Source organism: Astatotilapia calliptera, chromosome 14 (assembly GCF_964374335.1).
Source record: "Astatotilapia calliptera chromosome 14, fAstCal68.1, whole genome shotgun sequence".
NCBI classification, from domain to species: Eukaryota; Metazoa; Chordata; class Actinopteri; order Cichliformes; family Cichlidae; genus Astatotilapia; species Astatotilapia calliptera.
The window spans coordinates 37,650,025-37,675,698 of NC_137435.1; the positions used below are offsets into that span (position 1 = coordinate 37,650,025).

Consider the following 25,674-nt stretch of genomic DNA (forward strand, 5'->3'; position numbering starts at 1 on the left):
TGCTACACAACAGCACCAGAGAAGGAGGATTTAGTGTTTGTGTCATTACGAGTGCTGAACAAGAAGAGTTCCCAGATGGTACAGTGGACACATGTGTGACTGCTGTGATTGAAGCATCTTTCTTTCAGCTTAACGAGTGAACCGTCAGCTCGTTCAAACACACGTTAAAGTCCGTTTGGCTCGACACCACCGAACAGAGGCAGCAATATAACATAGCTAACATTAACAGTGCAGTGAATCCTGCTTGTGCTGTGATATTCAGGACTGCAAACCGAGCAGCATCACTGACTTTCAGCTTGTTGTGTTTGTGGATATATGACTGACTTTAATTATTCATAAAATCAACACATTCTCTGTAAGATTAAGGTCGACTATATATATATGTAGAGGCTTTAAAACCAAGTTAACGCTGAAAGTACAAACATCACTAATGTCACACAACTTTGCCGACATGTGGCCAACAGCAACAGTTTTAATGTTCTTCGTCATTAAACATTCGCACATAAATAAGTGACATAACATTCAGTACTTACTTTTGACAGTTCACTCTTCGGCCGCTCCCTTCTGCCGTATTTTGCGGCAAAATTAGCCACACCCACCGCCGCGCTATGAATTGTGGGATATATGGCATATTGCCACTCCGCCACTTGTAAATAAACATCACTCGTATCATCAGTCACTGCCTGCATTTTGGGTCCTTTTTCCTCCCACACCACACGGCTCGCCCCAGCAGCCGTGACAAAAAGCACCATTTGCATTAAAAATAACCTTTTTATTATGGTTTAACACATTTCCACACACACACAGGTCCCCAAAAATAGCTGTTTAAAAAGGTGGCATTTTTGTCAAAAAGTAAACTTTTTGCCTCAAAATGACAAAATGTGATTATTGACATAATTTAATTATAGTCATTAAAATTATGGCTGCCTCTAACTTTTATTACTTCCTCTGGCAAATAATTTGTCAGAGGGTCATAAATCACCAGTCTGACACAAAGTACCTAATATCCCTCCTCTCACCCAAGAGATCACAAAAGAATAACAACATAACATCTAAAGAACTGAAGTCTTAATTGCTTCACTTAGGGTCAGTGTTCATGATTCAACAATAAGAAAGAGACAAAAAAGAGGCGAAAATGTCATCCATAAGGAGCGTTCAAAGACGAAAACCATTGACCAAAAAGAACACAAAGGTCTCTATTACTTTTGCGAAAAAAACGTGACAAACCCGAAGACTTTTGGGAAGGTATTGGCCTTAATTGATGGAACCGAAACAAACATTTTAAGAAAATGTGGTCCTGTGTGAGGGTTGGAGGCCATCCCGGCTGTCAGTAATTTTATGTAAGTCATGGGGTTTTTAGAGATTTCTTCACTTTTAGCTCTAACTTCAAGTCGACATTTGACAAAGTGCTGTACTCGGGATGCACATTTTTACGTCTTCTTTCAGCGTCATACGTTGCTACTTGGGTATATCATCTTTCCGCCGTTGTTGTCCATGTAACAGTTTGGACCAGGGGTGTCAAACACAAGCCCTGAGGGCTGGAATTGGCCCAGCAAAGGTGGCTTTGTAAAATGTGGAGGAGGGCACTTTATTTTCATAGGTTTTACAGCATTTACTATAAAGATATCCACCAGTGCTATTTATAATGCACCAAAGTAGTTAAATAAACAATAAACAGTAACAATTAAGTCATAGAAAAGTTCCAGTTTTTTCACTATCTAATATTTCCACTGGGTTCACAAGGACAAAAGCGACATGGTGCAGCGAGCATCAGCACTTTATTTGTAATTTTACACATTTATTTATTTGTGGTGACAGATTTCTTATATTTATTACATCAGCATTTATCATGTAGAAAAACTGAGTTGTGGTGTTGAAATTGTGCTCGTTTTTACATAAAATGTGATTAAAAGTATAAACATGAGTGTAAACATCTTTACAGTGAGAGAAACGGGGTTTTTGCTGGTTCAGCCCACTTAAGATCAAAGTGTATGTGACCCGTGATGTAAAATGAGTCTGATATTTCTGCTTTAGACAGTCAGCGAGTAGGAAGAAACAGGATTTCCATCGTGTGTATTTACCGACAGGTTGTGAAACACCTCAGTGTCTGTGTTGTCGCTCCCTGCTGTGACCCACTTCTCCTGCTGGAACAGATGTTCTCTAGACCATCATTTACTCACCTCCCTCTTAATTACTGCTGTTTATTAGTAAACACAAACACACTCACACATTCAGACACATCAACCTTGATACAGGAATATATGTGGAATGTTCAGTATCTACATCACAAGCAGATGCCAGTGAAGTACCTGAATGTATATTTGATTTTTCTTTGTCTGAAATGGAGGGAACCTTTACATGTAACCTGTCTTTCTTTCTCTTACTCGCTTTATGTTTCACAACAAAAAGAAAACAACAACAAGTGTCTCCACCGACAACAGGAGATAATATAGTACAGAAACACTTTCTACAAAATTCAAAATGATTTTGCATTGCACTGCATGCTTCTCTTATTTGTCCCAGCCTTCTTCTTTGTGTTACTGTTTTTGTTTTCACTCAGTCTCTCTCCCTCACACACCACACACACTCATATAGACTTTGATCAATTAATCAGCACTATTTCCTAGAGTTCCATCTGTCGCTGTTTTGCTCTCATCTTCCATGCTTTCCCCCAATGTTGTCAACTTATATCTAATGAGCGAGTGTCAGTTGAATTATTCAGCTGTCATTTGTTGCTTTTATAAAGTAAATGGATGTCAGACAGGCTTTTCTTTTACACTACAGCACTCACTGCTTTCTATTCGGTGCTGTGTCACTGCATGAGGTATGATTGTCTTTTTGTTTTTTAACCAGGAGTTACTTATTCATTATGTATACGTGGAAGTTACTTGTTTACATTTAGAATATTTCCGTGGAGGATTCGTGGAGTTAAAAGAGAAAAAGGAGAAAAAAACTGCATTATAAATGTAGACTCATTCAAAGACAGCCGTGTACATTAATTGGCTAGAGCATTGTGTTTACCTGTTTTTTTTATGCCGCTTTCCCACTAGTACCTGTTTGACTCAACTTGACTCTACTCTGTTGTTTTCCATTACAACTGAGTACCACCTCAGTGCATGTATGGTCTAGGGCTGCAGCTCCATTATTTTAGAAATCAAGTAATTTATTGATTATTCCATCGATGAATTGAATAATTTGATAAGAAATATGCTTGTCTTATGTCTTTTCTTATAAATTACATAATTTTCATTTAACTTGAAGAAGAACGTGAAACAATTCCATAACTTTTAAAAAATTTGCTTTAACAATATATTACGATACAAAACAATACTCACACTCAGAACCACCATGGAATTCACACGTGTTTTTTTTTTCTTTTTAATTTGGAAAGTGTCTTTTATTTTGTGAGGAAATGTCCAAACACATCCTCAGACTGTGACCTGATACCATTAATATTTCCAGCCGAATGAACAAAAAAGTTCTTCACAGTCATCAGAAGTGTCACAGTCTGCCCCTGCCAGACTGTATGTGTTGCGAAAAAGGACTCAAATAACCCAAAACAGATTGTGAAACGTGACGTGGAATAACAAAAATGAGCCGTTTATTAAGGGCTGGCAAAGAAGTACAAAACAAAAGGCAAAGGTGAAACTAAACAATAAACTGAACTGGGTGAGCTAAGATTAAAGCATGGAAAAACTTTACACATGGAACCTGGCATGGAAACATGGAAAAAACCTGGATGCATGACGTGAACACAGCAGACGACCTGACAAGGAATGACTGAAAACACACGCACTAAATACACACAGGAGGCTAATGAGCAGTGTTGGTCAAGTTACTTGAAAGAAGTAATCAGTAACTAATTACTGAGTACTTCCCCAAAAAGTAATCCTGTTACTTTACTGATTACTTATTTTCAAAAGTAATTAATTACTTAGTTACTTAGTTACTTTTTAAAAACACGATTTACAACCTGAATAGGTGATAGAGCGATAGATCTTTCAGCCCAATTCTACTTTTTCTGAATAATCCATCATACAAAATGTAATCAAATGGAAAAGTCTCTTTTTTAAATTTGTTTTATTAGTTTTAATCTTTTAACTTTATGCATCAAGCAAAAACTTAATTATATGCAACATTCTCTGACTGGAAGAAATTTGTTTAATATTTAAACCTATTTTCTGCACATTCCAGCACATAAAATAATTTTTTTTGTTTACACTCACTGTTTCAAATAGATGCAAGTAAAACACAGCAGAAAATAAATAAAATCAAAGACTAGCGGTCCTTTTGCTCTATTTTCACCTGTAAAGCAGGAGTAGGGTAGGCGGAGGTTTACCCTTGTGCAGGTGTGCCGCGGTCAGTTGAAGAATCCGTGCGTTTCTCTGTGAATTTTCCATTACGTTGTAGCGCACTCGGTGCTAGCTTGGAACTTTAGGGGGGTTTTTTCGCTGTAAAAAGAAGTTTTCTTCCCACGCACAACGGACACTAATGTTTTTGTCACTTTTTATGGAATCAAACTTAAAGTAAGGTCAGTACTTCCACGCTTTAAACGCTGCACGCTCATACTTTCTCCTGCGCTTGATATATGATCCATTGTTGATCTGCACACAGCTGTTGTCACGAACGTAGCACTTGCTTACGTCACTGTCATGAGACGCAGTGTTCCTACGGGAAAGTAACGGTAATCTAATTACCGTTTTTGCAATAGTAATCCCTTACTTTATTTGTTACTTGAAAAAAGTAATTGGATTACAGTAACGCGTCTGCCCATCTCTGCTAATGAGGGAAGTGGGAACACATGGGGAAACAGCTGACACACGTGAACATAACAACGTCACAAGGGGAGAGTAAAACTAAAAACACTGAACATAGGAACACAGGACCTCTTCAAAATAAATCAGGAAACATAATGAAACGCAGACATGAAACACATGAAGGACAAGGAAGACTTAACACAGGGTTTGAAAACACAAGGGGGATCTAATAACAAATGAACTTGAATAACTTAATGAACTTAAACATAAACCATAAACATCAAAATAAACTAAAACTCAAAACGCTGGGTCAAAGTACCCAGGATCGTGACAAGAAGACTGAAATAAAAACTGAGCAGTATTATGGAGGAAGAACAAGGAAGAACCTTGGATTGGATCACTGGAGCTAATCTGACTTGTAATAGGGCTACGCTACTGAGAACTGATGAAAATACACTATTAAACCAATTAACAAACTTACTTAAGTTAGTTACTTGAATTCAAGGCAACACCAACTGTAAATCTGTGTCAGTAACAATGCATTTGGGTTCAGAGATGGGGAAAGCAGATCTACCATCATGTATTAACATGTTGCGCTAAATTAAATGAGCCTCCTGACCCTCCAGCGAATGAGGAAGATGGCTGGACAAGCTCTTCAGATCCTCCAGCCAATGAAACAGGAGGCTGGACCGCGTCTCCTGAGCCTCCAGCTCTGCTGGGTTCATGGTGTGGCTGGATCGTTCTGTCACGTCTTAGCTGGCAGACGTGTGGAGTGGAAAGAGTGGTACAACCCAAACGCAAGCACTGGAGAAAGAATGGAACTTGAACAGAACGTGAGCCATTTTTTGGCGGCCGAAAACAAACAGAAACAGGACTGGAACTAACAAAAACCTAAACTGGGAAAACCTAAACCTGGAAATACCTCATGGAGACGCAAGGGAGGTTAGCAGGACGATCGGGCAAGAAACAGAGGAAGACAAAGGACCTAACTACACAGAGGGATAACCTGTCATGGTCCTGAGTCTGAGGACTCAGTGTTTTGTGTTTTCTTATGCTTTTGTTCATTCCGAGTGTGTATTCTGTTGTGATTTTGCCATTTGTTAGGTTTCTGTTCTTTGCCTGCCTGCTCCCACTTCTCTGTGTTCCCTCTGTCTGTCCATGGTGTTATTGTGTCTGCTCATGAGTCTGCCTGTCATGTTCAGTGTCCTGTCTGATTCTCTGTGTCTGTTAGTTTCCTGTTTTATTCTGAAAGTTCATGTCTCATGTCAGTGTGTTCAGTTTTACCTCTCCCCTGTCTCGTTAGCCTTATTGCTCCCAGCTGTGTCTCCCTCCTGTGGCCCATTCCCTGATTACTCCCCGTGTATTTAAGCCCTGTGTTTTCCTGTGCTCTCTGTCTGTTTAACTCCGTGTCCGTCTGCATCATTCTGTGTAACCTGGTGTTTAGTCTGCGTCTCTCCGCCATCTTTCATTGTGTATTTTGTTCCTCCCCCTGTGCGTGTTTGGTTTAAGTTGAGTTCTTTAGTTTTCCCCAGTTTAGGTTGGTTTACTCCCCGCTCTGCTCCTCCTGTTTTTGTCCCCTTATCACCTCTGCAATAAATATTCACTCGCACCCCAGTCAGTGCCTGCATCTTGGATCCTTTACTCAATTCACCACACGACTGCTGTGCAGCCGTGACATAACCAGGGAATGACCCAGGAGGAGAGCACAGCGGGGATCACATACAAGTGACCAAGAGGAAGCAAAACTGAAAATAAGATGCAAGACTATCAAAGTAAAACAGGAAACAAGAGACATTCACAAAGACATGGCACTGAGACATGACTGAGTGGGGGAAACACAGGAGGTGCACAAACATTGAAACAGTGGTGACTTGACATTAAAAGTGTAACACAGGAAGGCACAGTAGCAGAAACCTAAAGACTAGAAGCTAAGGATATACACACAATAAGGAGAACCAAAACCAGGAATAACACTAAATCCAAGAATATAAATTGATCAATAAACACAGCAGCAGATGGGATGCTCTATCTCTATATAAGTTTTATTTATTTTTTATTTTTTTGCTTAGTCTAAAAAAAGCATGAGACTAATGAACAGGACAGCAGAATAACAGCATCAGCAGACTACAGCACAACACTCCAAAACCACTGCTGTAGTTTTCCACAGATTTTACTGAGGGGACTGTTTGACAGATCTTAGATAATAGTTTGCGATACAGATTTGAAAACAATGTCATCCATTATGCTGACAAGGCCTTATGCTTTTTCCAGATCTGGGTTCACCACTTATGATTATGTTCGTGAGATTGTTTTACAGAAACTGGACTTAAGCCAGGACAAATTAGATTATGTCTCCCAAGTGTTTTATTATCACTCTGCTGTAGGCATAATGTGATTACTTGGTGATGCCCTCTGTTCAGCACACTATTTTCCTGATCCTGTTGTGTCCATGAGTTCATTAACTGTGCTTTATGACTTGTTATACACAGGCATACCATAGAGGCTATTGAGCTTGTGGAGTCATTGGTGCTGTCTTGAGCTGGATAGGTTCCTTCTGTACTCATAGTGCAGTGAAGTATTTGTCATACTTGCACTAATATGTTTTAGATAATAAACCAGAGAGAATACTTAAAGGATGATTTTATTCATTAAGGACAAAAAATCTAAACGTGGCTGTCCCTGTGTGTAAAAACACACATGCTCTCTAACCCTAATAACTAGTTGTTATCAGCATTTGCAATAACTGTGAATAATTTTTTCACATTGCTTTTAAGGACTTTTGGCACACTATCGTGGCTCAAGAGTTGGGAGTTCGCCTTGTAATCGGAAGGTTGCCGGTTCGAGCCCCAGCTTGGACAGTCTCAGTCGTTGTGTCCTTGGGCAAGACACTTCACCCGTTGCCTACTGGTGGTGGTCAGAGGGCCCGGTGGCGCCAGTGTCCGGCAGCCTCGCCTCTGTCAGTGCGCCCCAGGGTGGCTGTGGCTACAATGTAGCTTGCCATCACCAGTGTGTGGATGTGTGTGTGAATGGGTGGATGACTGGATATGTAAAGCGCTTTGGGGTCCTTAGGGACTAGTAAGGCGCTATATAAATACAGGCCATTTACCATTTACCACTATCATTTGTGGAATTTTTTTTTAATTCAGCCACATAAGATGGTTTTCCAGGCACAAACAACCTGTTTAAGGTCAATTCTAAACATCTTGATTTGATTTAAAGTCCAGACTTTGCGTTTGTACATGTTAATGTGTTAAATGTATATTATACTGTAAGTATGTCAACATTTTTAGTGTTGTTCTGTACTTAGAAGTCTTAAGTCCAGTTTGATGTTCATACTTTGATGTGAACATGCTGACCACTCCTCTGAGTGGATATCCAGCCCACAAACCTACCTTGGCAGCTTTTCTAAGGAAAGCTGTGGATTCATCTCTTAGTTAGGTATGAGGTGATGTGGTTGATATGATCTATAGAAAACTGCAAAAAAAATAGGATGCCTCCTAAAGATATACCTGCTGTGATGAAAAAGTTACAAGTGACACTTTTTTGTGTCACCATACATGCTTTCACTGAAAGAGACAAGCTTATCTAAAGCATTATCACTGAGCTCTCTCTATACTGTCCTTTAAACTTTTCCTGTGTTTCTTACGTTTGATTTGTTCTTGAACAATATTCAAAGCAGACATCTGATCAAGTTTCTTCCGATACATGCTGATATTTTAATGTTAATATAATAAAATGTCTGATACTGTGCTAGATTTGACAAAGACAGCATTTATATAACAAAACTGAAAGTCAGAGTTTGTCTTCAATTCTCTTTTTTACCAGGAAATTAATGATAGTTTAAGTGCAAACAGGCTTTTAAATGTTCCTTTTATAACCTCTCTATCACAGCTTTCAAGTAGCTTCTAAATTCAAACTAATCTGTGAAGGCTAGCACTTTTGTGCCATAAAGTCTTTTCATAAAAGGACCATTTCGTCATCTGATCTGAAACAGGTAAGTTCTCCAGTTTGCTCCGTCACTAGATGACAGTATGCTGTATGGCAACAATAATGACTCTACCTCTGAAAAACTGTCCATAGCCTCTATGGCACTTTAGAAATTACCCATAATAATAATAATAATAATAATAATAATAATAATAATAATAATAATAATAATTTCACAATCCTCATAGGAAATGAAACTCAAGTAAACTTCAAAATAAAACATAAAACTAGAAAAGATGCATGAATTATTAGATATTTACATCACAGAAAATTTGTTTCTGCAAAACATAATAACTTTTTAATTTCTTGTAAAATGTTCTACAGCTTGTTAAATGTTGGTATAATAAATGTAGTCTGCTGAATAGCGTGACTGACAATTCAAAGCTAATATTTTAGAAATCCGAAAGTTTATCTTAATAAGGGTGTTGTAATACTTATAATGATTTGTAATACTTTTAATCTGATTTAATCTGATTTAGTCTGATTAAATTACATGTTGGATTAAGACATTGCTAACACATTTAGACTAACAAGCAGGGTGCTTGTTAGTCTAAATCACTGTAGAGTGGCATTAGTGGCATCGAACATTCCTTCGGCAGATATTAGCTACTCACAAATGGCACCCTTACAAACTCCAGCTACTGCAGCATCTCAGCGAGGATGACCCAGATTGGCGCACAGAATTTGCAGAATGGGCAAAACAAAAATTGGAACAGGACCCTCAGTTCACGCAGAAGATTTTGTTCAGTGATGAGGCAAACTTTTATGTGAATGGTGAAGTTAACAAACAAAACCACCGCTATTGGTCTGACACTAACCCACATTGGATGGGTCCCTCCAAGACTGTTGGAACAACAAAAGTGATGGTTTGGTGTGGTATATGGGGTACAACGATAGTGGGTCCATTCTTCATCAATGGAAACCTCAAGGCCACTGGATATTTGAAATTGCTACATGATGATGTGTTTCCCTCTTTATGCACTGAAGCTGGCACGTTCCCTGAGTTTTTCCAGCAAGATGGTGCACCACCACATTATGGGTGCCAGGCCCGAGCATTCCTAGATGAACAGTTTCCTGGAAAGTGGATTGGTCGTCATGGGCCAGTTGAATGGCCCCCAAGGTCTCCCGATCTGACCCCCTTAGACTTTTATCTTTGGGGTCATCTGAAGGCAATTGTCTATGGTGTGAAGATACGAGATGTGCAGCACCTGAAACTACGGATACCGGATGCCTGTGCTGGCATTTCTCCTGCGGTGTTGCTATCAGTGTGTGAAGAGTGTGAGAAGAGGGTTGCATTGACAATCCAACACAATGGGCAGCACATTGAACACATTTTATAAGTGGTCAGAAACTTGTAAATAACTCATGAAAGAATGAAGTTACGTTGAAACCAAGCACACCATTGTTTTTCTTGTGACATTACCAATAAGTTTGATGTGTCACATGGCCCTCTTCCTATTGGAAAAACAAAAGTTGTATCCAAGATGGCCGACTTCTAAATGGCCACCATGGTCATTCACCACCCATCTTGAGGAGTTTGCCCCCTCACATATACCAATGTGCCACAAACAGGACTTTAATATCACCAACCATTCCCATGTTATTACGGTGTATCCATATAAATGGCCCACCCTGTATATTCATATGGGACTGAACATTCACATGTGATGCAGTTAATCTTCTTTTTTTTGGGTTGTATGGAAGCCCCAAACGCAATTTCATTGTTCTTGACAATGACAATAAATAAACAAATACAAATAAATACAAATACAAATACAAATACAAATGTTAAAGTACAACATAGAAAAGAAGAAAATGTAACCACGGTAATTAAGTGATTTTAATGTTTGAACTTTGCTTTAAATCATGTATATGAAATGTGAAAAACAGAGAGAAGAAGCTTGTTGACAAAGGTGTGTCTTAAAAGAGGATTTATATGTCATAATCATATTCAAGATTCAAGATTCTTTATTTTTCACATGCATAGTTATACGAGTACAACACGCAGTGAAATGTATCCTGACACGCTCCTCAACTGTGCAAAAAGAGAGAGAGAACATTATATACATTAAGTGGATATATACAGGAGGACATTATGTGCAGTAAGTAATTGCATGATGGTGAACATGAAGGAGGTAAAAGAGGAGGTGATGCATATGGGCACATGAGTATAAAACAGGAACATTGGGGTTCTTCCTCTTGTTCCGTGCAATGAGTAGGAGAGCATCATTTAAAGATCTGACTCTGGGAATTCATAGTTGTATAATACAGTAAGAAACAGTGGAGCAACCACTGCCCAAACACTTTGGACCAACAAACTGGATTTATAATTTTTGTCTTTTTCTCTACTCATTTTTGCTGTGTTGGATTATAATTTCCAAGAATTTGGCTATTTCCCACTGGATTGCAACTTCCAAGGATTTGACTGCCTTCCCGTTGGAGTAGTATAACTACACCAATCAGAGATAAATCTGTAGTGGCCAAGGCATGCGCATTCTTTCTTCGAACTTCTCTCCTTCCAGGATTAACATTAGAAACCAGCATCAGTTTATAGGATGTAATTCATGTAATCAAGATGGCGCCGTTGAGTTCGGCTGCCGCCCTGGCAGCTCTGCGACGACTGTGCTTTTATTTCGTTTTATTTATGTTTTTTATTGTTTTTTTTGCTCGTGTTGCACTAGGCCGGACTCAATATGACTTTGGCACACTTTTGGATATAGGACAACACTTTTCACTCACCTCTGCTACGGGTTTACTGGACACAACGTTGTGGCCGGAAGAGATCCTCCGCGACGAGAACAATGACTCCAGAGGATGTTGGAGACAAAGGAGACGGCGATACAGAGGTAGAAGAGCAGGGGTCCGGAACAGGCTGCGTACCAGAGCATACCGCCCTCCACTGCCTAGCATATTGCTAGCTAATGTCCAGTCACTTGAGAACAAGCTGGACGACATCAGGGCGAGAACCAGGTACCAGCGAGACATCAGGGACTGCAACATCTTCTGCCTGACCGAAACCTGGCTGACCAGCTCTGTGCCGGACCATGCGATAACCCCGGCGGAATCATTTTCTATTTTCCGCTCGGACAGAACTGCGGAATCCGGTAAACTGCGGGGCGGTGGGGTTTGTTTTATGGTTAATAACAGATGGTGTAACCCTCAGAATATCACGGTCCTGTCCCGGTCATGCTCACCCCATCTGGAGCTTCTCACCATCCTCTGTCGGCCATTTTACCTCCCTCGGGAGTTCACGGCTGTGATTATCTCTGCGATTTACATCCCGCCACAAGCGGATAACAACAAGGCGCTATTGGACCTCCATGATGTGCTGAGCGGCCACCAGGCTAAACATCCAGATGCCGCCCTCATAGTGGCGGGGGATTTTAATAGGGCTAAATTAAAACAGGTCATGCCTAATTTTCACCAGCATGTTACCTGTCCCACCAGGGGAAACAACACACTGGACCACTGCTTCAGTCCATTTAAAGGCGGCTACAAAGCCATCTCCCTACCGGCTTTTGGGAAATCGGACCACGCCGCCATTTTACTCGCCCCGGAATATAAACAAAGGCTTCATCAGGAAGCTCCGGTGACGCGAGAGGTCAAACGTTGGACTGTCCAATCAGAGGCGACGCTGCAGGACGTACTCGGTGATGTAGACTGGGACGTATTCCAGGATACTTCCGCAAACATTGACGAGTTTGCGGACACAGCGATTAGCTTCATTGGAATGCTAGTGGATACCATCATCCCCTCGACTACAATTCGGACCTTTCCCAATCAAAAACCTTGGGTTGACTCTACTGTCAGGAGAGCTCTCAAAGCTCTCAAAGCACGGACCACGGCCTACAATATGGGGCTCACATCGGGCGATATGACCAACTATAAAGCAGCTTCTTATGGTTTAAGGAAGACTGTGAAAGCGGCTAAAAGGCGTTACAAGGACAAGGTGGAGTCGCATTTCCAATATGGCGACTCCCGACGTATATGGGACGGGCTACGAACAATCACAGATTATAAACCCAGCACGGTGAGATGTACGAAACCGGAGTTAGCTGACGAACTCAATGCTTTTTTTGCGCGTTTTGAGGCACCTCAGTTTCAATCTCAGAGCCCTGCACACGCCCCCGCTGCTGAACCAGCACCACTGATACTCTCTGAGCATGACATGAGGAGAGCTCTGAGGGCAACCAACTGCAGGAAGGCAGCGGGACCAGATAGCATACCGGGACGTGTGCTAAGAGTATGTGCAGATCAGCTAACTACAGTTTTCACTAACATCTTCAATGCCTCCCTGGCCCAGCAGGTAGTCCCCACCTGCTTTAAAACATCAGTGATTGTTCCGATCCCTAAGAACACCCGCCCAGCCAGCCTAAATGATTATCGCCCAGTGGCCCTAACATCTGTAGTGATGAAATGTTTTGAGAGGCTCATGAAACCCTTTATTAGTTCTTTCCTCCCTCCCGACTTGGACTCATTGCAGTTTGCATACCGGACAAATAGATCCACTGGAGATGCTGTAGCACAGGTCCTGCACACCACACTGAGCCATCTAGATGAGGGACGTGGGAACTATGTGAGAATGCTGTTTATAGACTACAGCTCAGCGTTCAACACCATAGTGCCCCACATCCTTACGGATAAGCTGGGATCTGGGATTCAGCACATCCTTGTGCAGGTGGATTCACAGCTTTTTGACTGCGAGACCACAGTCGGTGAGAATAGGGGATGTGTACTCTCATACCCTTTCACTGAACATAGGGGCCCCCCAGGGATGTGTGCTTAGCCCTCTTCTTTATTCCCTCTACACCGCGGACTGCACGGCCAGATACCCCACTAACTCCATTGTGAAGTTCGCTGACGACACAGTGGTGGTAGGACTCATCTCCGGGAATGACGAGAGGGCCTACCGAAGCGAGGTGGACGGATTAGCAAAGTGGTGTGTGGCAAACCACCTCTCCATGAATATCAGCAAAACAAAGGAGATGGTGATGATTTTAGGAGACAGAGAGGCGAGAAAACTCACACCCCAATTCAGATCAATGGAAACCCTGTGGAGAAAGTCTCTAATTTTAAATACCTCGGTGTTTATATCAACGAGGACCTTAATTGGAACACACATACGGACTTGGGTTTTGCTTTGTTTCTGCTAAATTGCTTTAGTAAAATATCCTGTACTCAAAAAGTCCAAATTGTTGCGATTCCCTTTTTAATCATTTGTGAAACAGCAAAAGTAAAAACCTTTATAATAAACAGATCCTTGGGGGGTATTTTCCAGGCCACTATAAGTTAACCCAGTTAGTTATGCAGAGCACGGATTTGGATGAGAGCTGCTGATAATGGATGTGACTGAAGATTCATGCTTGACTGCAAGGCATCTCTGGCAAGCATGCATTCAGAGCAGGCAGTATCAACATTCGGAGACTGAAAAGCAGTTAGAGCTGGGCGAGTCCTCTTCTCAGCTGTATCCAAGCTCCGTTTGCCTACTGGGTAATAATCACTGGATCAGAGTCCAAGACTTTTTAAACAGAGATCCGGTTCCAGGCCTTTCTGTATTGGGCATTCCTGGTTGAAACTAACAATGTTCCCCCGTAATTGTTTATTGTTGTTGAAGTCAGGTAACTGCAGAGGGAAGTCCATGACGGTCAACAGTAGGGATGCATCTAGAACTGATGCTTATGGTACCATTCAATAGCAAAATTCTGAAAATGCAAGGGTCCTTGTTTGTTAATAATGATTATAATTGATGATTAATTCACAAAAGGTAAAACACAAACAATGCTTCAGGGGAACAATGCTTCTTCAAGGGAAAAATATTTCTTATTTAGTGAAGCAACTTAAAAACCAACATCCACGTTTGTTCAATGAACTCAAAGTGAACGAGATTTATTTCATATTAAAAACAACTAAAGTATTAGTATTAATGTATTATTTTGTTTGTGAAAGCCACTGTGAAATAAAACAATAATAACGGTTATTAATAACAAAAATTTAATTTGTCACTTTTGAGCTTTGATGTCTCCTTAACCCTTTACAGCCGATCGGAGCGGGCACGCTCTGTTTTGCGTAACTATTTTTAAATCCCGGTAGCTCTGCAACCAAGTAAGCTAGCGCAATAATTTTTTTTGCATATGAAACTGGAGGAGTTGTACTTACATCTTATGCCATCAGCTTGTCCTAGGTCACAGTTTCCTTCCACATATAGCTTTGCAAAAACTGCATAAAAATCACTTGCAGCAACAAAAACATGATATTCCAGAAACACGCTTCGCCGATCCATCAGCTGTTTGTAACACTTCCTACGTCCATCAGCGCGAACTATCACATGACCGCATGACCTGCCCGAAACCGGAAGTGACGTCATTTTGCGGAAATGTAGTTTTTTACGATCGGGGCCTTATGAGCTTGTGTTTTACTTGTTATGTGTTTTAAAAAGTTATGTTTGACTTTATGACTTTCTGTGTCGTTTCTGGGATGCTTAAGACTCATATTGCACTGCTGGAAATAGTTTATTTTGATGCATATGCTGTTATTTTGCAAATTTGCACTATAATATTTATTTTCGTTTTTCCTGCAGTATATAAAAATTGGTGTATTTCAAAAATAAAACTATGAAGACACTCAAAATAAATTTCCTGTGGTGGGAAACTAGTTTGTGTAACTTTTTTGTATTTACAGTTTTGAGGGATAAGCCTCTTAAATTTCTCTAACTAGAAATATATGTTAAAAAAACAAAAACGATTTTCAATTTTTTTGTAGTTTATTGCACTTTTTTGCAATTTATGTAATTACTATGCACCTAATGCAGACATATTATTAAAGTTTGGGCTATAATGGTTGTATTGATGTATAGCAACTTGAAATGCTCCCAAAAATGGCTCCACAGCATGTAAAAATATAATATAAGCTCTGGCGAACTTGGTTCTATGGTAGGTCTTAAAGGGTTAAATGCTAATAATTGCTCTGAAGTCAAAGTCATAATAATGCTATAGAGAGCTATTTGAAGCTATGTTTGCTACTGACATTATTTGTATTGACAACATATAGGCAAAAGAAATGGTATATAGGGATTCTAAATATCACTAAGCTGACCTAGGTGGTTAGAACTAAGCTCAACTTATTCATGTCCAGTTATTTACAAATCAGTAACTGTAATCCATTACCTACTCATACATAATGTTTGCGTAATCTAAATAAACTGTTGTGCTGCACTAATCTGACTTTTACTGCACTACAAACATCTTAAACTATGTTTTAAAAAAACAGAGAAAACAAAATGAATATATACAAAATGCAATACTATTCCCTTAAATGTAAATGCTGCCAAGAGAGTGAACTTCCCTGGTGGAGGTTCATGTTTTAAGATTACCTCTTTATTTAACCGTGTAATTAACATTTTTTGTAAAACTGAATTCGATTTCACTAGCCACAGCTAGACCTGATTGCTGCCAGATCTACTAAGATCCCTCAAATAGAACCTGTCTGACAAAGTGAAGTAGGTCAATACACTATCCCATGATCTAAAGAAAGAGATAAGAAACTACATCAACTATCTATAACTTTATTTATAACTATCTAACTTCTGAGGAGTAGCTGGCCTATCAAAATCACACCAAGAGCGCATCAATGACTAATTCAGGAGGTCATAAAAAATACAACAACATCTGAAGAACTGCAGGCCTTACTTGCCTCAGTTAGGGTCACTGTTTATGATCGAACAATAACAACGAGCCTGGGCAAAAATGGCATCCATGGAAGAGTTCCAAGGCAAAAAACCACTGCTGACCAAAAACAACACAAATTCATTCACATTCACATCTTAAAGATTCTAAAGACTCATAGAAAAATATTCTGCAACTTTTTCTGTGACAAAAGTTGAACTTCTTGGAAAGTTAGCATCCCATTGCATCTTGTATAAAACATAGCATTTCATTTAAAAAAAAACCAAACAAACAAACAAAAAACATCAAAGATGGTGGTGGTATCGGAAACTTAGAAAATTCTCTCTACAGCCAACATTCTCTAGGAAAGTTCACAGAATGACACAGAACGTGGATTTTTCTAGTATTATTTTCATGTGCAAACAATATAATCTGTACTCCTTTTTTGTCAGGTGATGAATGTGAATCTTTCTGAAGGAGACAAAGTGATCTTTGAAGATGTTCTAAACAGCGAGAACACAGTGCTGGCCAACGAGTCCATTCTAATGAGGGGTTTGGTAGTAAGAAGTCACAGCAATCAGATCTCCATCCGCTTCCACAGCATCAATCCTCAGGCTGGAGCAGTCCTTGTCAGATATCAAGGTAAGTCTGAATCACTGAACGTGTTCTTCCTTCACGCTGAAAGTTTAAGCTGAAAAAAAAGTACAAATGACAGTTTCATGCTTGTTGCAAAGCATGAACATAGATTCAGGCACAGCATGCAGCAGTGATGAAGATGTTTCAATCTTGTTTTATGACTTTTTTATGAGGTTGTGCATCGAACACAAATACACACACACACACACACACACACACACACACACACACACACACACACACACACACACACACACACACATATATATATATACTTGAACTTTTCATTCATTTTCATTTATGTCTCCCATGGAAATAAGCTAACATAACTTAAAAGGAGAGCCACTTTAAAGTAGAGAGTCACTTTTTTACTTTAGCAAAAATCAGTATTTAACACTCAGTTTTGTAATCTTTTTTACCTGAACAAAAATCAAACCTCAACTTTCAAAAACATGTCACACAAAATGTAAAAGTATTACAGCAACTGACTGCCTGAATTGCACTGTGTGCAGCTAAATTTAACAGCTTAAGTACATTTCTTCAGTTCAACAGTATTTTCTTGGCCTCCACTAATAACGCACTGTTGATATTCAAGAAATATTAAAATAAATTATTAAAATATTAAATGCTAAAGACAACATGTACTTTTGAAAATCTGAATAGCAGCTTTGACTAAAACTATAGACTAAAACACTGTCCTGTTCTGTTATTTTTCAGTACCTGCTTGTTTAATATTCATATTCAAAGCAATGACTCAGAAATTTCTTGTAGTACAGTTATTGGGGGAAAAAAATAACACAACAATATACTGTGCACTGATAAAGGGATCCAGACTCTTCTTGATCATTGTATTTTGCATTATATTTTTATGTCTTTAAGTGTCCCCCAGTGTGTAGGAGTCTTGCTAGGGCTATGTATCATTGCTATGTAAAGCTACGTACTTTGCATAGCCTGCATCTGGGGTCTTGCCAATATCATGGTGGAAGCAAGAGAGCCAAAGTAAGAGGGAATTCCTTACAATGTTTTTCAAATGTGAAGCGTAGTTTTGGTCTTCTTTTGCTGCTGGTTTAGTGAATTTTGGTTGGAGGGTGATGAAACCTACAGTTTGGGAATCTGTCAGATGGCTTCTTTCAGCACCTGATATCAGGTGAATGGTGGGAGCCTCGCTTTGTATTTACACCATTTTGCAGAATCTGTTTACCTGCTCTTTAATCATTTGTTATTTTAGCTGTTTGGTGGTTGTTGAAATGGTTCTTACGTTTTTTTATCAGTCGGAAGAAAACTTGAAAATGCAGTTAAAATTAAAAAACGTTTGCCTGTGCTTGTCTTGAAGCATGCTCAATCATCCAAGTAAGGAAATCCCAAAGTGTTGATTCTGTTCATATTGATGTAGCATTTTCAGTGGAAAAAACGTTTCATCACTCATCCGAGTTAGTTCTTTAGTTTAGTTGAATGCAGGTTTCCCCAACCTCATAAGCGGTACATTTGCAAAAGGTCTGAAAATAGCACTACTGGCGAACAATAGGCTGTAAGGTCGGTTTCTTGGTCATTAATATGCAAATTGTGATGACCACTGATCAACAACCACTGATCAAAGACCATTTATCAATGGATCAATGGCCATGAGTACCATTCAGAAAGTTGGAGAATGGCTGCAATCACAGCATTGTAAGATGGTGCCAGATGTACCCTTACCTGCCACAGGTTTCAGGGTTTTCCATTAGGTCATAGTACCTGGTACCAGGTAATAAAAAAGTACCTGGTACCAGGTACTTTTTTAGTACCTGCTCTCCTGGGGTTCCAAGCGTTCCAAGGTACTAAAATGTGACATCGTCAGACTGCATGCCACCAAATGGCTGGTCAGTAGAGTCACTCGATGAGTCATGAGAGTGTCTTATTTATGCCATTTATGAAACCCGACAATAATGGATGGCTACAAAAAACAGCACCGTGTTCCCCGAGTCTGATGAAAAGCCACAGGCCGAGCAGCAGGTATATTCTCTCTCTCTTTTAGAGATAGTGAAATGGTGAAAATTTCTTTTAATGTGTTAAAATGGCCAAACCAATCCACCTCTGACCAACCAAATGGCACAACACAGAAGAGCTACCTCATCAGGCCAGGACTCTGCAGTCTATTTAGTGGCCACTCTTTCAGTGATGAGGATGTACACGTCCTGGACAGGGACTAATAAACATTAGCATCTATAAATGGGAGTTGGGTGAGATGTTATCAGTTTTATTCTGTAGTAGCATCAGTCAACATGAGCAAGAGATTCACAGTCTATAAGGCTATTCAAATATTCGGTCATGAGAGTGATTTGAACTGAGCAAAACTGAAGAGGATGATGTTCAATATGATTGGCTGATTGATTTCAAATCCACTTTGATAGTGTAAAGCGTTATCCCGTAGCCTAGGTGAAATCAAAGTGCAACACAAACATGACTTCCCTGCTCTCAAGGAAAGTACTACTAAATATACTTCCTGATAGAAAAATTTAAATGTGGAATGAAAGGATTGTCTTGGCAGCAGCAAACAGTAGAAACTATATATAGTTTCTACTGTTTCTACTATACATAGTTTCTACTGTTTTTTTTGTTTCTTCAGTTGTATACAATTGAAGAAACAAAAAACGAAAATAGTTTCCAAAACTAAAAATAAATAACTGCAAAGACAACATGCTTCTAATGATGACCTAACTTGATAAACTGAAGCCCTGGCTTCTGTGAAAAAATATTCTGTGAACCAGGACATGTTTTTAGTAAAATTACACCTTGGTGATGTGTTGCTTGAACACTGTTTAAATACTGTTTTGTGCTGATGGTGTTTTTGTCTCTGTTTGCATGTCTGGAGTTTCTGGAGGAGATTGATTTTAAAAGTGTAAATCCAGACTAAACAACTCAAAAACTCCACCTCAAATACTGATAGTCCTTTCCCTCCACTCATTGTTTCATATATTGGTTTATTAAATTCTGTCTTTTTCTCTGAGGCATTCTCTATGCATCTTTGCTCGGTTAGATCAGCAAAGAAAGCTTGAGCTTACTGGCCCACATAGCTCTTTCCAATCCTGTTGAATGGACAGTAATATACCTTAGTACAACATACTATTTGCAGGTTCTTTGAAAATTTTGAAACTTTGAAACCCGACTGGAGGATGTAATTATAAGGATAGATAATGTTGTTTGGAAGGTGTAAAGAAAGGATTTAATGTTAGTGTTAATTCAAAGTGTAGACACTATTTTTTCCACCACTGAGCAAAAACTTTTCACAGAAAAACTCAATTTTGTGCTTTTCCGTTCAAATGGTTCCCTCCCTGTCCTCAGTGTTCGTCAGTAATACTGAAAAAGAGGCTATTGATCAATAAATTAAATGATTTTGGACTGCAGTAGCTCAAGTGATGAGGGAGACCATGTTTTAACTCAGATAGGATTCATCAGATTGAGTTGCTGGGCCCACTTATTGTTCCCAGGCAGAGAAAGGATTGGACAGTTCACGCAGCGCTGGAAGAGGATGACTAACATTTACTGTGAATGTATGGCTGTGTCATAGTTGCTCATGCAAGTGTTCATGTAGTTTTCTAATATTTTATGTTATAGATATAGCATCTTCTTAGAAGTTATAAACACACTTTCAGATTGTAGTAAGTATTACACAACCTAAAGGAAGACAGGCTGTACAATGAATTTTTTGTATAACTCATTTGCCTTGAGGCAGTTGATGTTGTTATTTGGTGGTATATGAATAGAATTCAGTTGGATTGGATTCCCTTGTATGTGATCACATGAATATCTTTAGTATATATAATTCTACAGTTTATAAAAATAATGGATTGCATTTATATAGCGCTTTTCTAGGCACCCAAAGCGCTTTACAATTCCACTATTCATTCACTCTCACATTCACACACTGGTGGAGGCAGCTACGGTTGTAGCCACAGCTGCCCTGGGGCAGACTGACAGAAGTGAGGCTGCCATATCGCGTCATCGGCCCCTCTGGCCATCACCAGTAGGGTAAAGTGTCTTGCCCAAGGACACAACGACCAGAGAGCAGGGGGATTGAACCAGCAACCTTCCGGTTACAGATGAGCTTCCCAACCCCCTGAGCCAAGGTCACCCCTTCTCCCATGTTAACACTGCACAGTGTTTTTCTCTCCAGAGCTGTCTGTACCACTTCCATTTAGACTTCAAATTTCATAGCCTTGTCCCATCCAGCATGACAGGAGTTATGACATTGTGTGAAATTGAATCTCATTATGGAAGGATATTTCCCACCCACACTGTCTTGTCCTGTGCAAGCCTGTCACGCCCATTTATTTTCAGTGAGCTCTGATGAGTGAGCCATAAATGAATCTCCCTTGTAAGTTTCTTCATTGATGTCCAGGCACAGAATAAGATGTATCTATTTTTCATCACTTCATGTAAAATGCAAGACTGCTAATAGACCATTAATCTCTGTTAGCAAAAGGAGATTTCATGGTGCTATAAATAAGAACATATGCAGGGCTGTCAAGAGCAGGACAGTAAACTGAAGGTGTGCAACCTTATTTAACAGACTTAGTCTGGAAACTAGGGCAGTGTCTGTCATAGCAACCCTTACATTTACGCCGTTTTAATTGGTGCGTTCAAATGCTTGACGTATGTACTGTATATTTAACATGAAAATACACTAGCATGTAGTCTGACTGCACTTCTGCAAAGGCCAAAGGATGTATTAAGGTGTTTAGTGACCTAGTAGTATTTTTTTAATAATAGATTTAGGGGACTCTAGGATGACACATTTTTGAAAAACGATAATTAAAATTAAACCAGGAGGCACTGATATCTTGGCATTTTGTCCTAAACTCTAATATCATTCCTGGCTTTGTAAATGTCCACAGTTTTCAGTTCTAGTTACTAAATAAATGTCTATTTCATGACATTTTCCAAAATGGTCAAAAGAAATTTAGTAATATATATCTGAATGAAGAGAATGTGTAAAATTATATTTTTAAGTGCCTCCCATCTGCAGCATTCCTTCGCCTGCTGTTTTAAGATGCTCTTATTGTAATATAGTTGTTAATGAAATGTTGATAATACAGTAAGAGGGCCCAAACTTGTCTAATCTCTCTCTGTCTTCCTCTTTGCCTCTCCCTCACAGATACAATTTCCTCTCAAGGAAGCAGCTATAAATTAGCTTCAGTAGTCATTTGTAGGCAAATTTCATTTGCATTGCCATATCTCACATATACAAGTGAATGTTCAAGTGTAAAATGTTTTAAAGAGAAAATGAAAAACAACAATACTGGTCAGTTGCGCAGGTGTTAAAACAAAAATGTTAATCACAGGTAGCCTTTTGCAGTTGTGTGAATAAATGCACTCACAGTGAGATTCAAAGCTTTGATGCCTGTGAGCCAACTAAGCGTGGGATTCATGTAACTAATCTTTATTTTTGTGCAAATAGACCCTTACTTTGCACTTTGGATGGACTGGTTCTTATATAGTGCTTTTCTGCTCTACTCATGAATTCAAGGCAAGTTAGAAAACATTTGTCATTCACAAAAGCATTTTTTTACACTTGAGTGCTTTCTACCAACATTCACACGTTTTTTATTATCTTGCCCAGTGATATGGCAGACTGGAGCAACCAGGGATCGCGCCACCAGCCTTTCCTTGCTTTTTTTCATGTCCCATACTTTTAACACTTTGCCCAGCGTGAGCAACCCGACAGCTATCTAGTAGCCTATGTCACCATGTTGAGTCTCATGCTCCTCCAAAAGCACAACAAACGGTGTCTGATTCAGTGCTGTTGTCCTAATGAAGTAAGCTATTTTAATTTATATTCAATCATGGCACCTTGTAAATGGCACCTTCTTGCAGCAGATAGTTTTTGTGTTTTTCCTTCATAGATATGGGTTAATCTTGTCTTTCTGAGGCTCTATATCTGTCTGGCTCAGATTATATAAACCATTGGCATAATTTGCCTTTTCCCTTTGTATGATCTTCATGATTTTTTTATTTATCAGTTTTCATGGTTGGGCTTCAGCAGTGGTGTTTTGAAGACCAATGCAGGAACTCAAAAGATGATGTTGTAGATGCATAGCCAAAGTGAAAAATAAACCTCCATCCATCCATCCATCCTCATCCGTTTTATCCGAGGCCGGGTCGCGGGGGCAGCAGCCTAAGCAAAGAGGCCCAGACCTCCCTCTCCCCAGCCACCTCCTCCAGCTTATCCGGGGGAATACCAAGGCGTTCCCAGGCCAGCCGAGAGATATAATCTCTCCAGCGTGTCCTGGGTCTGCCCCGGGGCCTCCTCCCGGTGGGACATGCCTGGAACACCTCACCCAGGAGGCGCCCAGGGGGCATCCTTGTCAGATGCCCGAACCACCTCAGCTGGCTCCTTTCGATGTGGAGCAGCAGCTGCTCTACTCTGAGCCCCTCCCGGATGGCCGAACTTCTCACCCTATCTCTAAGGGAGAGGCCAGCCACCCTTCGGAGGAAGCTCATTTCTGCCGCTTGTATCCGCGATCTCGTTCTTTCGGTCACTACCCACAGCTCGTGGCCATAGGTGAGGGTAGGGACGTAGATCGACCGGTAAATTGAGAGCTTCGCTTTTACACTCAGCTCCCTCTTCACCCATTCACTCATCAAAAATAAACCTTCCATTGATATTTCCTCTGTGAGGAATGTGGAGTCTGATTAATAAGATGGGTTAGCTGTGGGTGCTGGTAAGACATTAGAAGTATGAGGACATGGCTTAACCAGTGCTTGTGAATGGAAGGTGATGCAGTCCTTTTACCATGGAGGAAAGTCTCTATGGACATTCAACTTTTAGCTGTGAGTTTGCAACATGAGCAGTTTACATACTGCAGTCTGCTGATGGAGTCCTAGCATGCAACTGTTGCTGACTTACAGTGTAAAAATCATTATCATTGCTCAAAAATGTAACCAGGTTAGTCTGGATTTTACTCTGTAAACTTTAAAGCAGAATGCAAAGTGTCTGGCAATCCTGAGGATGGTTGACTCGCTTTGTTATTACCTCCTGGGATGCTCATTCAACCTCTGTTAGGATCATGTTCCACTGCAATAGCTGCACCACATGAAGGGTGCCAATGTCCAGATCACCTGGTGGTATCTGACTCTCCAGCCTTTTAAGTTTGTGGTGGTCAATAGGCTGACGGTCGGGGCTGATTTCTTGTCCCGCTCACTGATGGCTCCCCAACCTAAGTTGGTTGGTGGGGTATGTGGCAGGGTGTAGTCTGTGACTCCGCTGCAGAGGAAGGGTGATGCAGTGGATTTTGGGGCAGTGCTGGGGAGGCTGGCAGGGCAGCTGGGATCAGTTACCCAGTTATGCCTTACCTGTTTTAATAGCTAGGACCAGAGAAGAGGAAAAGACCTGAGCCAGAGAGAGATGGTGACACCCCATGTCCAGGGTCCCAGACAGTGTGTGTGTCACACAGAGTTTATTATCATTAAGTGCTGATCCTTCTACCTGCTGAGGTCATTTATATTGGTTATCCTCTTTGCTGTTTACATCCCTCCCATCACTACTATCAGCATTAGGAACAGGCACTCATTGAGCTCTACCAGGGTATCAGTGAACAACAGACAGCACACCCAAATGGATTCATCATCATAGCAGGAGACTTCAGAGTGTCCTCACCAACTGCATCACTGTGTGGTACGGAGGCTGCATGTCCTCCTGCTGGAAGACTGCAAAACATGAATACAACCAGCAAGGTCATCGGTGCCTCTCTACCCTCCCTCATGGGCATTTTCATACCCACAAAATCATCAGCACCCTTACCCTCTCACCCTTCACACTCCCTCTTCAGCCTCCTGCCTTCGGGGAGGAGGTACCGAAGATTCAAGGCTCAGCTCACTAGAACAGCATCAACATCTTCAACTGCTGAACAGCTTCATTCACCAGGCTGCCGGAAGACATAACTCTGTTCACTACCTCCCCCCATCTACCCCCCACCCCTGGACTGTTGCATTCATACCTTCATGCTGCTGACTGTCTTTGGCACTTTACTGCAACCATTTGCACCTCTGTCATGCCTGCGTTATTAATATTAACTACTTCAGTTAGTGAGTGGAGGAGCTGTGTGTCTGACTGCCTGCAGTGCTCCTCTGTGAAGTGTCAGCTGGAGGAGGCAAAGACGGCACAGTTGTTATCAATACGGTTGCAAATGAGTTATTTAATTCAATATTAATTTTTAGCACCAATAAATATCTGAGTATTGAGTTTATGGAAAATCCAATCTTGTACTCCTGCATAGCAACTTTATTGGGACCTTGCAACATTTTTGCATGATCCTACAGCCATTCTGCACCCTGTAATTCACTCACTCGTTGTCACTTTTGATTAGTAAACCGCCCAGTCTCTTTGACCATCAGTTTGGCAGCCTTCTTATCACTAACAAAGCTACCAAACTGATGGTGATTCAAACTTGCTCGGATTAAATTAACAGTTCTGAGAACCATTCTCGTAACATCATCCATTTTAAAGACTTGCAGCACAGTGTGCTCCTGTTTTCCTCAATTTGATGAATAGTAAGATGTCCTAGTTTTACAGAGGGCATTTTTATAAAGTAACAAACTATTTTTCCAGGCCAACCGGTCTTTGAAATGAGTGCAGTATCATTTCCTCTCTATTT

General features: G+C 40.3%; 1 protein-coding gene across 2 annotated transcripts in view; it reads left to right on the top strand.

Annotated features, from left to right (window-relative positions):
• sez6b (seizure related 6 homolog b) overlaps positions 1-25,674 on the top strand; it is a 237,816-nt gene that overhangs the window by 158,347 nt on the left and 53,795 nt on the right. For both annotated transcript variants that reach the window (XM_080289250.1, XM_080289251.1), the window contains exon 4: positions 16,858-17,047. In XM_080289250.1, coding sequence (XP_080145376.1) covers positions 16,858-17,047 — 190 coding nt within the window. The remainder of the gene's footprint in view (positions 1-16,857; positions 17,048-25,674) is intronic.